We start from the raw sequence: 11,984 nt of genomic DNA on the forward strand, positions 1-11,984 counted from the left end.
AAACTAAAAGAGGGTAGATTTAAATTAGACGTTAGGAAGAAGTTCTTTGCTGTGAGGGTGGATGAGGTATTGGAACAGGTTGCCTAGAGAAGTTGTGGATGCCCCATCCCTGGAAGTGTTCAAGGCCAGGTGGGATGGGGCTTTGAGCAACCTGGTCTAGTGGGAGGTGTCCCTGCCCACGGCAGGCGGGTTGGAACTAGATCTTAAAGGTCCCTTCCAATCCAAACCATTCTGTGATTCTATGAAAATAGTGCTGATAACACACCAGTGTTTTAGCTGCTGCTCAGCAGTGCTTTCACAGACCCAAGCTCTTTTCTGTTTCTCAAACTGCATGCTAGTGAGTAGGCCAGGGGTGCACGAGAAGCTGTGAGGGAAATGCAACCAGGACAGGTGACCCAAACTGGCCAAAGAGATATTCCATACCATATGACATCATGCTCAACTGGGGGGAGTTGGCTGGAGGGGGCTTCAGTTGCTTGGGGTGTGGCATCGGTTGGCTGGTGGTGAGCAATTGCATTGCACATTACTTGTTTGTTTTTTTCCTTTGGTTCTGTGGTTTTTTTTGTTTTGTTTTTATCTTATTAAATTGTCTTTATCTCAACCCACAAGTTGTTTTTTTTAACTTTTGCCCTTCAGATTCTGTTCCCCTCTATCCTGCTGCAGGGGGGAAGTGAGTGAGCAGCTATGTGGTGCTTAGCTGCCTACCAGGGTTAAAACACAAAAGAATGAATTTTCTTGTATTGATACAAGTTAAATGTTCTACTTCCTTAGACACTAGAACTTGCTAGAAACCCTGCAATGATGCAGGAAATGATGCGAAATCAAGACCGAGCCTTGAGCAACCTTGAAAGTATACCAGGTGGCTACAATGCCTTGCGACGTATGTACACAGATATTCAGGAGCCAATGTTGAATGCAGCACAGGAACAGGTGAGAAATGATTGCAAGGACCACTGAAAGATGTTTTTTGTTTTTTTTTTTTTAATGAAAGAAGGTAAATAATGTAACTTCTCAAATGTGTACTTGACAAAACTTAATTTCTTGAAGCCACTGCATAGCCTGTTCCTATGCTCTTTAAGTTTGAAAGAACAAAGATTGTTTTGTGAGTTCGAGAAGCTATTTTACCATTAATACATTTTTGTTAAATATTCTAAATTTATTCTTTATTTTTAATTCTTGGAATTATAAAATTCTGAGGTCTAGGAAGGGTGTGTTTAGTAACTTGCAACTTAAGGTAGGAAGAAAAAGGCTTAGAAACAAATTTCAGAGTTGGAAACCACTATGCAAGATATAATCTTGCTGTGATTGAAGTACTAACATAGTAACAATGCTGCTTTTAAAATGAAGTGTGATTAACTTTTTTGCTGGAGTTGATAATATCTCTTTCTATGTTGGCATTTTTTCAGAATATTTACACTGGCTTATTTTAGGATGGTGAGTATAGTTGATCAAGAGCCATCAACATTTGTATTCATATGTAATTTTGGAAAGGTAACTTGCTGTTTCTAGCAGTATTAAAAGTAGATGACTTTAATAGTTTATATGTTTGTTTCTCCTTCCTCTGTAGTTTGGAGGTAACCCATTTGCTTCCTTAGTAAGCAATGTATCATCCAGAGGGGACAGTCAGCCATCTCGTACAGAAAATAGAGATCCTTTACCAAATCCCTGGGCTCCTCAGTCCAGCTCTCAGAGTTCCACAACTGCCAGCACCAGTGGTGAGAGCAGTGGCGGTAGTAACGTTGGAAACAGCACCTCTGCCAGTATGAGACAGAGCTCAACCATACCAAATTTGGGACCTGGACTAGGAGGTGTGTCTGTTAATGCAATTCTATGTATTTGTGCATATTAAGGAGTTTGCTGAAATGATTGTTTTATTAGAGATGTTTTGATTTCAAGTTTGTATTGATATTTATTTTCACAGAACATTTGATTAATATCGAAGTCTTCTGTAGAAAAGCAAACATGAGAAGTAAATGAAGAGTATTAACAATACTTGTGTACTCTAAGTAGGGAATCTGTAGATGAATGCTATTATTTTTCCTGGATGGAGACAAACAGGAAAACAACTAATAATGTAGATACTTAGTGGGACTGCTTGTTGGATACAGCCTCTGGCTTCAATTTGTTTCTAGGGCAAATGCATCTGCATAAGGAACACCACATTGAGATGTATTTAATGGGCTAAAGCTCATTTAAAAAAAAAAAAGTTGTATCCCGGTTTTAGGCAGTCTAATTCATTTGATTATAGTCAGGATGTTTACTAAATTGACCTTTTGCTTTTTTTTAAAGTTGGTATGTTCAACACACCAGGAATACAGAGTTTGTTACAGCAGATAACAGAAAATCCCCAACTTATGCAAAATATGTTGTCTGCACCCTATATGAGAAGCATGATGCAGTCATTAAGCCAGAATCCTGATTTTGCAGTACAGGTAAATGCTTCTGGTGTAGCAGTGTGTTGTGTGCATTGAAGCAAAAAAAAAAAGTAGTTGACTTTGATACAGTTTTATTTTCACAAGAGTGATAGTACAAACTTCCCAATGATTACTTGTCTGTTGTGAATGGCCCAGTCAATGCCAGACTAATTGAAATTATTACCTGGTTACCTTTAACAATCTATTGTACTAAGCTTCTTCAATTTGTAGTTGGACATCATGCCAAGCATTCTTCTGAAACAGCTTGTAAATTTGTGTATGTTTCATACAGCCCTAAACTTCTGTGGCCTAGCATAAAAACTAGTTAGACAAAACAAATGCTTTGATCGTAAATTAAGGTAGATCTGCTAGTACATAAATACCCACCCTAGCTTGGGAGGACAGAAATGGAGGGGAAGGAGTTGTTGCCATATCTAGCTGTTATTCTGATTTTCGTTTCTCATCTGTGACCCTTGCTCACTATAAAAGTGGTGATACTACTGCTGTTTTATGAATGGTATTGTAGAAGTGCTTTCAAATTTTCCTTAGAGCAGTAAAAGTCAAATCTTGAACTAAGATAAAAATATTCTCTTTTGTATATTACACGCTAGGAAAAATCCCTTGCTTTTTGCAGATGATGTTTACAGGGAAAACATCATGTCTGTACTGGGGGCTGACCAGAGAAGGCTTTCCTTATAGCATAAATGAGGTTGTTTTGGCAAGGATCTGGCATTCACTTTAAAAATTTTAAAAAACAAACAAAATCCGGTGACTTCAGTTAGTCTTCAGGCTTGTGGTTCATTGTTTCATAACAAGTTTTGGCCAAAGAACTAGTAGGAGATAATGAGATTATTTTCATAGACTATTATCTTGTTCTGTGATTCATGTGTAGTAAGTACTTGTCTTAAAATCCACTCTAGTACTTACTCTTTGATCTATTGTTTGAAAAGTTAAATATTTTTGTACTGTAGATGATGTTGAATAATCCTTTATTTGCTGGAAATCCTCAACTTCAGGAACAAATGAGACAACAACTTCCTACTTACCTTCAACAAGTAAGATGAAATACTACCTGTTGTTAATAAATGTCTGCAATTCACAAGCAATTTTTGCAGTAAACTGGTGCCTTTCCTTGATCTCACTCAAAGCTAGATTGTTGCATATGGTTCTCGTTAGCTTTAGACACTAAGTTGCATTGTCCCCTGATAATTAAATGCTTGATTTATTTCTTCATCCCTTTTAAGTTAAGCCTGATTTTTTAGTGGATGATTTTCTGTGACTAGCACAACTACTTTGATCTGCTCTTGTGCCTTTGCTTAAAAAGAAGACTTGTTCTTACTGCACACCAGCTAGAAAACACTTCTGTTTGCTACATAATTTGTTTTGCTACTAAGGTAAGTCTTACCTGTGCTTTTCTCATGCCTTTCTCCATCCTGACCTAAAAATTTTGGGGTAAAAAAGACCTCATGGCATGCCTTGAAAGAGACAAATTGTGAGTTAATTCAAAAGAAACAGAGTGGGTTCTGAAGATATTTGCCTGTAAAGATTGTCCTACCACCAGCTTCCCCTCTTAAACCATTGTGGTTGCAGCCCCATTATCTGCTTGACTTTAGTTGTCACAGTGTATATGAGGGCTGTGTCCTCTAAATAAGAGTTAACAAAATTTTTAGGAATTGAAAATGTAACTCAGTGCATGAGTTCCATCATTAGGTAGTCCTTGCAAATCAAAGTAAATGTGTGTTGACAGGATCTTATTGCAGGTAGGCAGTGTTATGAGTAAAATAAATAATAATAACATGAATTACAGTAGCAAGTTCAGTGTTAAGAAGAAACTGTTTACATTGCTTTAATGACATGAATGGCTGTAGCATTTCATAGTGCCACTGCTTCATGATGACTCAGTAGTACCTGAAGAGCTAATATCACATTTATATTTTGAAATATGTGAATAAATCCTGATTAATATATCATGAAGAGGCAGCGGGAATCCTTTGTTTCCTTTGGGTAAATCTTTACATCAGTATCGCCTTGGGATTTATCTGCACAGCTAGTTCGCTGGTGTCTTCTCCACGTTAAATCAGATGATCAACAACATTAATAGAGGAAGTAAACTAGAGAAATACATGGGTGTTCTCAGAATGTTGACAGCATTGCAGCCCATACTTCCCTCACTCATCTGTTTGTATTATATTATGGGATTGGGTGATGGAAGCCATGAAATGTTCCTCTGTATAATTGAAAGCACTTCTTGCAATAAAGGTTGCTCAGCACAACTAGGAAAATGCATGTGAGCTACTCAGTCTACTCCTTTTACATAATTTTTAGATAGATTAATAACATTAATAGAGATCCAAGTCACTTAAGTGCTCAAAGAATCGTTGGGTCACAATTTTCTTTAAAGCAACTCCACATATCAGACAGTAAGTCATGGCTTAAGTTATTTTTGTAAATAAGGTAACTACAGCAGCTTGCTTCAGCAAACCTAAAATGTATTCTTCCTTTAAAGGTTTGGATTAACTTTACCAGCTATACATTTATTTATTATCCTCTGACTTTTAGCTATCAGGAAGAGACAGGAAGAATCCGAGAGACAAATTGTTTAAAAACTCACTGTGCCCTGGTCTCATTACATACCCATATTTCAGGACGGAATCAATGTTTGATCTTTGTACCCTATTCTGCTATTCTGTTTTGAGAAAATTTAACATTAATCTGTGCAGTTCATTGTGAATCAAAAAGTGTTTTTGCAGCAGAAGGAATTTGGTTTAGTTACCAAGTGAAGGCTGCTGAAATTAATCGGCCTGTCTGGTATTTGAAGCAGATCTGGCTACTAAGACTGCCTCACTTATGACTGAAACAAATACCTTTTCACTACAAGTGGCATCTCTAAGCAGAGGTGAGCGTAAGCCAGTAGTTTTGGTTTTGTATCTAAAATAGTCCAATTTTGGGACATCTAATTTCAGATGTCAAAAGGATTTGTCTTTTAAATTATCTGTGGATGTGAAAGATGGTTTTTAGTTGAGTTTTTAGTAGAGTGAAGGTCCTTGAACATTATATGTTTGCTAGTATGTTTTGCAGAGTGTTCGCATGTCTGTAGGCAGTAATGCTGCTACAAATATGAACAGGTACACAAATTATCATGATCAAACTGTTGTGGTCTAAATTTAGCTACAAAAAGATGTTTTATAACTTTGCATTAGATACCTACTGGTCAAGTTTTGTTGTATTCATCCTTATTGCTTATCAGTATTGTGATATGGGAAACTAATTTTAAAATTATGTTGGACTAATACACTCCTATGGCTTTAGAAGATGATAAAGTCTACTAGAAGGGGTAATGAGAAATACTTTTGTTTATGTACTCCTTATTTGAAAGGAGTCTAGAGAGCTCATCGATCATCTGTGAAAATTTTCTCAAAAAAGAAAAATATCTGAAGGACTTCATGTAACTAAAGTTGAGAAACAGCAAGTTCTGAAAGGATGTCAAATTCTGTATAACATCTAGTGATAAAGATTAACTTTGAATGTCTATGTATTATTAAATTTGTGAGTTTCTCTCTTGTTCTTAGATGCAGAGTCCTGACACATTATCAGCTATGTCAAACTCTAGAGCGATGCAAGCTTTGCTACAGATTCAGCAGGGCTTGCAGACGCTAGCAACAGAAGCACCAGGACTTATACCAGGGTAAGAATTGATCATACAAATTTATACAAGAACTTTTTTCTTGTGTTTGTTTTTTCATCTTTTTGTCTTTTTTATAAAATGTGTAGAGGTTTATCCAGTTTTAGAGACCGTTCCTCTTGCATTTTTTAGGTTCGCTAAACTTGTTTTAGAATCTGTCACACTTCTGTTTGCAATGCACTTTCTAGCAATGATGGCTATGGTCTTTGTCTTGGTGCTTTACTTTAGTTGTCATCCACTCTTTATTTGACAAGATTTTTACTCAGTAATTGAATATGATGGGAAGAGACATTACAAGTAAGCTATTTTCTATATTTTTGATGTATTTCTCTGTCACTTGTGCAGATTTAATCCTGGTTTAGGTGGATTTGGAAGCACTGGAGTTCCTACAGGCTCCACTGTACCTAGTTCTGTTCCCAGTGAAAATACTAGTCTAGCATCAGGGGCCGTTGAACCTGGTCACCAGCAGTTTGTCCAGCAAATGTTGCAGGCGCTTGCTGGTGTAAATGTTCAGGTAAGTAGGTTACTATATTCTAGTGTGTGTGTTTTTGGGGTGTGGGGTGTTTTTCTGTTGTTGTTTGTTTTTGGTTTTAATCCCTCCCCTGTGTGCACCACCATAATACTTCTGGTCAAAGGAGAACAGAGGAAGTTTAAAAGTGGTGTTGTAGCTGTGCAAATAAATGCTGGAAAAATATCAAATTTGAGTAAAAATGTCCTCTGAACGGTTGATTGTTGTACACCTATTTTCATACCCTTGAGTTTCTGAAATGCCTGGAAAGAAGCAGATTAAGGTGTTAAGGGAAGACTGGTTCACTGGTGAGTGAAACATGGGCTCAGACAAGAAAATAATGTAAGTGTACCGAACGCCATTATCTCTGTGCTTTGTATCTATGTTTCTGGTTGTTACTCTGTAGCTGTGACAGACTCTGTCCCACTCTTCAGAATAGCCACACTCAGGTTATTTGGGGTCTGAATTTATAGCTTGCTTCCCTGACATCCTGCAGGTCCAGACTGCACAGTGTACATTGTGTTAATGTACCAAGTGGAGTTCAGGCTTTCCAGAGAACTCCAGAAGTTGACCAAAGGTGACAGCTTTGCAGGTAGTTGTAAGGTGGTGAGTAAGACTAGTTTTAAAGAGGGCATTCCCATAACAATGGAGTAGTATCTCAAGAGTGCTGTCTGTGTGAAACAGCACTGTTAGTTACACTGTGGTACATATCCAGTGTAATGGTAGACTGCTGGTGAAAGAAACATTCCTGCTCTTGCCTCCTCTGTTGCCTTAGGCTGAAGTTTTTCTAACTAGAATTTTGGTAAATTTAGTCAATAAATAATTGGAACACTAAAGAGGTAATTTTTATGTCAAGAAAAATAAAATAGCATACAGCATTCACTGTTGCCAACACTGAAATCACCAAAATCCTACTGTCACTAGATTGGACTGGTTTAATTTTAAAACAAACAAACAAAACCTGCACACGTCTTTAAGAAACCGTTCTCAGGACATAAATTTGCCAGACCTAGTTTTTGTTCCTCTTCTGTCAAACAAGTAGATGTCCTTATAGTTCAAAAATGTCATGTAAATATAGATACTCTTAAAATTTGAAGCTAGTCTGATTTGTTCAATCAATAATTGTGAATTGAATTTGTCATAGTCTAGCTTGGGGAACTTGAGAAAGATGCATTCAGAAATTGTTATTAAAGATGTGGAGTGGTTCAGAACCAACTATGTACTTTGTCAAATGTGTATTATGCTTTTATAGCTTTAAATTTTTCTTCTTAGCAGTTACAAAATCCAGAAGTTAGATTTCAGCAACAACTGGAGCAGCTGAATGCAATGGGCTTTTTGAACCATGAAGCAAACTTACAAGCTCTAATAGCAACAGGAGGAGATATCAGTGCAGCTATTGAAAGGCTGCTTGGCTCTCAGCCTTCATAGCAGCATTTCTTTAACTTGAAAAAAATTAATTTATTTTTGATAACTGCTCTTAAATCTTTAAAATAGTTGCTTTATTTCATTCTGACTCTTGGGATTTTCTTGTTATAACTAAAATCAGTTATGTATTTTTAAGGTAAAATGCAGTAGTTTTCAAATGGGGAATTGATGTGTTTTCACTTGGTTGTTGCATGCATCACTTTTGTTCTGCATTATTTGTTAATTTTTTCAAACTATCAGCTTTCATGGTTGGTTGAGCAGGTTTTGTTTGACTTGCATCTGTCCAGTTTTTTTTAGTACTAAACCATTAGCCTTCAGTAGTAATTTATGCAGGATACAAATTAAAAAGGAAACAATTGAAGCTATAATTTGTGGATACCAATGCTGCTTATGATGATTTCAGCATGTATTTTTTGCTAGCAAAATGCTGCAAGATTTATACCACTTGAGTACCATTTTTGCTTTTATTTGTGTAAAGTATAAATATAACACATACAATGGATACAGCTCATTTCTAGAAATTTACACGTTGCGATAGAATGGAATTACAAATAACAAAAAAAGGCCAGGAAAAAAAAAGTTGTAAGACATGGTTTTCAGTGTAGAATCTTCCAGCATCTTGGTAAACATCTCATAAAAAATGCTTGGGCAAGTTTGTTTAAAATATACTAGAATTGCTGTTCTAGTATATCTTTACTTATGTTCTAGTTATGTCTTTACATCTAACTGTAAAGAAACTTGCATTGTAACATTGTCTCATTGAAAAATTGTTACAGATTAAATTACCTTTCTGCAAATTAAAGGAGAACTGCCTTTTGATCTGAAACTGCTTCTAAGGTTTTTTTGACTTTTTCCACTGAGATTCTAAAGTATTATGATTTGTAACTGGAAACATTACTTTGAGCCACTGTCATGTGATATTCTAATTACTTCTAACCACCATGTGAAAAATACTGTAAATCTTCTTAATTTTTATTGGTAGTTACCTCTTGCGCACAGGTAATAAATGAATTTAAAAGTATTTAAGCATATTGTTTTGATGTGTGCAATTGGTGATTTTCTGGCATTCAAGGTGACTGATCAGCTTAATATAGTTGTCATTTGAGTGTTAGCTCTGGGAATATTTACAGACTTTGGGCTGAGATTAGCAAGCAATACTTGGAGTATAAAGTGGAGGGCAGAGAAGAATATGATATTGAAGACTTTTTAGATAAAGTGGAGGTAGTGAAATAAAGCATTCTGTTGTGTGTTACTGAATGGGATTTGCTTTTTATTGGTCTTTGGTGTCAGTGTAATTGTGAGCATTCTGATTTAATTCCTCTGTTGCATTAAACAATCTGAACAAACTTTTCTTTCGGTACAAATATAAATCCAATTTGCTCTAAAAAACATTGTCTGCAAATTGTTTAAATTTACTGGTCTTTGGCTCAAAGTTGTTAATAAGTGAAATGAAGTATTAGTTTTAACTAAAACTGAAGTATTATAATAGTAAACTATTGTTCCTTTATATTCTAATGGAATATAAAGGGGGGTGTTAAGCACGCTTTCTTCTCCATACAGTTAAGTTATTAAAACTCTTGGCAAAGCCAAGCATGCAGATTTTTCAGGAAGTAATCGTGTTGCATTCTTCTCTCAGAAGATTTTCTGTCCAGTAACCTTGTTTCTTCAGCAATAAATTAATTGATCAAATGCTGCTGATGTTCTTTTGGGTAAAGTTTAAAAAAAAATAATCAAAAAAAACACTCAGTTGTCAGGCCTCTGGATCAAAGTCTCATACATACAGCAACAAAGAGTATTAAACGCACAACTGAATTAAAATAGAATCTTCTGGTGATTTGAGTTTTATATAGTCAAAGCCTTTTAAAATACTTAGTTCGGGTGGGAAATTATTGGCTAAGAAACAAAAGTAATGATAGTAAATCTGCAAGTGACCAGACCTTCACAGTGCCTTCTTTTTGGGTAGGTAGCTTTCATTGTACTGGGTACAAGGCTGTGATAGAGAAGTAATAGCAAGTAGTTTCTGTAGATAAATCACAATTTTTTCACAGTTACTTTCACAGTTACACTTAAGATCTTCAAAGTAACTAATCTGACTTGACCTTATAGTATGCCTTATAGGAACCTTGCTTTAAAACAGTGAGATCTCCAGTCATTCAGAAGGCATATCCTTCTAAAAAAGTAATCTGTAACTTGCAAAAAGGCCGCTGTCAAACTGAAAGGGCAAGGCTGAAATATATGGAAGGGAGTGATTTTTGCCAAGCTTTACTATGATACTAAAACACTTAATCTGATCTACATGAACATTCTTTTGAGACAATATCTAGTTCGCCTCTGCAATTAAAACAGAGATATGCTATTTTAAGTCAAATTGTTAGAATTTAAGAAAAAAGTGGTTTAACCTAAATTGTACGATGAACCCTTGAGCTAAGTTTACTTCTTGTACAATCAGTGTTTAACTGTGTCACTAATTTAACTATGTACCTATTGTCAACTAGTAATGACAATTAGTAATTGAGTAGTGGTAAAACACTGAAACATCATTAGTGTGGGAGGAATTTTGGTTTTGTTGGAAAAGACTTTCACTGTTAAAAGTGGCAGTAGGTGGAATATGGTTTGTAGTAGGAGTAAAAATTTATTATGTCTTTAATAATAAATGATACATCACACTTGTTGGTTTAATGGCATAATAGAGTAAGCAATCATGAAGATTCTATCTCCTGCTCCTGCCGCACTAGGCTTTTAGGTGCTCACCTTTGAAAATGTCTGATTTCTTTTGGGGTATGAGGGCTTGAAATTTAATATTACTGCTTGATAATCTCTCATGCAGCTGCTTTCCTATCACTGTGTAGTTTCCTGAATTATTTAGTTTTCTTGTGTCTGAAAAAAAGCAAGCATAAATCTGCATTTAATAGTGGGCATTTTAGAAAAGCTCTTTGTAAAATTGTGTATTGGGAAAATTATGAAGACTTCATTAAAAGCAAAGGTACCACAAGAGGGTGCCATTTCTTTAATTTTCATAGTGACTAAACTAGCATGGCAACAATAATAAAAAAAAAAATCTATACGCAACTGTACATGGGGATGATTCTATTCATGTCTTGTAGAATCTTTCTTACACAAATCATTTGCAGCTTTTTCATAAAGTTTAGCTGAAGAGGCATCTATTGTGTATCAGGGAATAGAGAGCTTTTTAAAGAAGATATTAACCTTAAATTCTGCGAGTTGTGTAACTGACTATATTCAGGATTCTGATCACAAAAAGCAAAATATGTATTCAAAATAGTTTGATCTTGCATTTTAAAGCATGAATGATGTGTTGGTCAGCTGATTTAAATCTCTAAAAATAAACATTCCTAAAAAGAATCCAATCATACTGTCCAAGATGATTAGGCATTTGGTAATTATTGAAACTAATAATCTAGAAAATTTTATACTGTAGTCATTATCAGTATGTTCTGTGGTTATGCTGTCTGGAAGAAGCTAATGTCAGGTTCATTACTGAACTGGATCCTTGAAATTATCTTTATACAGACAGTAGGAAAAACAACCATCATTGGCAACAATTTTCCCAACGCTATTATGCGGGGCTTAGTTTACCCATAGCAATTATTATAATACCTTAGATTAGTGAATGCATAATGCTTTTACTAGTTGCAGAATATTTTTATACTACTGCATATGTTTTTGTTTTGGAATACAATGGGGAAAACGCTTAAGGTAGTGGTGCAAATTTTTTTCCTCTTTAACTAGAACATATTAATGATAGCAGTTCTCTTACCTCCTTAATATATCACGCAATGCACAAAACCAGGGAATCCTGTCCTAGAAACTAAAGAAGTTAATTCAAAATTGTTTATGAAGTTTATTTGAAACAGTCACTTCTAATTTTTAAAGTATTTGATGATAAAAATAAATATTATAATGCATGCTAAGTTCAGTTTTGTATCTCTTTCTT

At 35.4% G+C, this 11,984-nt stretch overlaps 1 protein-coding gene and 1 long non-coding RNA gene across 10 annotated transcripts in view; one reads left to right on the top strand and one right to left on the bottom strand.

Moving 5' to 3' along the window:
- The window catches only part of LOC310888740 (ubiquilin-1-like), a 34,671-nt gene that overhangs the window by 21,050 nt on the left and 1,637 nt on the right, over positions 1 to 11,984 (top strand). The window contains exons 5-12 of one of the 9 annotated variants that reach the window (XR_014576114.1): positions 772 to 930; positions 1,568 to 1,808; positions 2,290 to 2,432; positions 3,386 to 3,469; positions 5,984 to 6,099; positions 6,442 to 6,610; positions 7,101 to 7,196; positions 7,877 to 7,988. Coding sequence is in view for 8 of the 9 variants with exons in the window: in XM_083815734.1 (XP_083671860.1) it covers positions 772 to 930; positions 1,568 to 1,808; positions 2,290 to 2,432; positions 3,386 to 3,469; positions 5,984 to 6,099; positions 6,442 to 6,817 (1,119 nt within the window). In the remaining variant the exon portion in view is untranslated. Of the gene's footprint in view, positions 1 to 771; positions 931 to 1,567; positions 1,809 to 2,289; positions 2,433 to 3,385; positions 3,470 to 5,983; positions 6,100 to 6,441; positions 6,883 to 7,100; positions 8,856 to 11,984 lie in introns of those variants that run through there. The other 8 variants (XM_083815736.1, XM_083815740.1, XM_083815735.1 and 5 more) reach the window with 8 other exon arrangements.
- LOC310888744 lies at positions 8,080 to 11,982 on the bottom strand. The gene is made up of 2 exons (XR_014576127.1): positions 11,808 to 11,982; positions 8,080 to 10,906 (listed from the first exon to the last, which is right to left on the bottom strand). It is a non-coding gene; the product is annotated as an uncharacterized lncRNA (long non-coding RNA).

This window comes from Anser anser (genome assembly GCF_964211835.1).
Source record: "Anser anser genome assembly, chromosome: W".
Taxonomy (NCBI): domain Eukaryota; kingdom Metazoa; phylum Chordata; class Aves; order Anseriformes; family Anatidae; genus Anser; species Anser anser.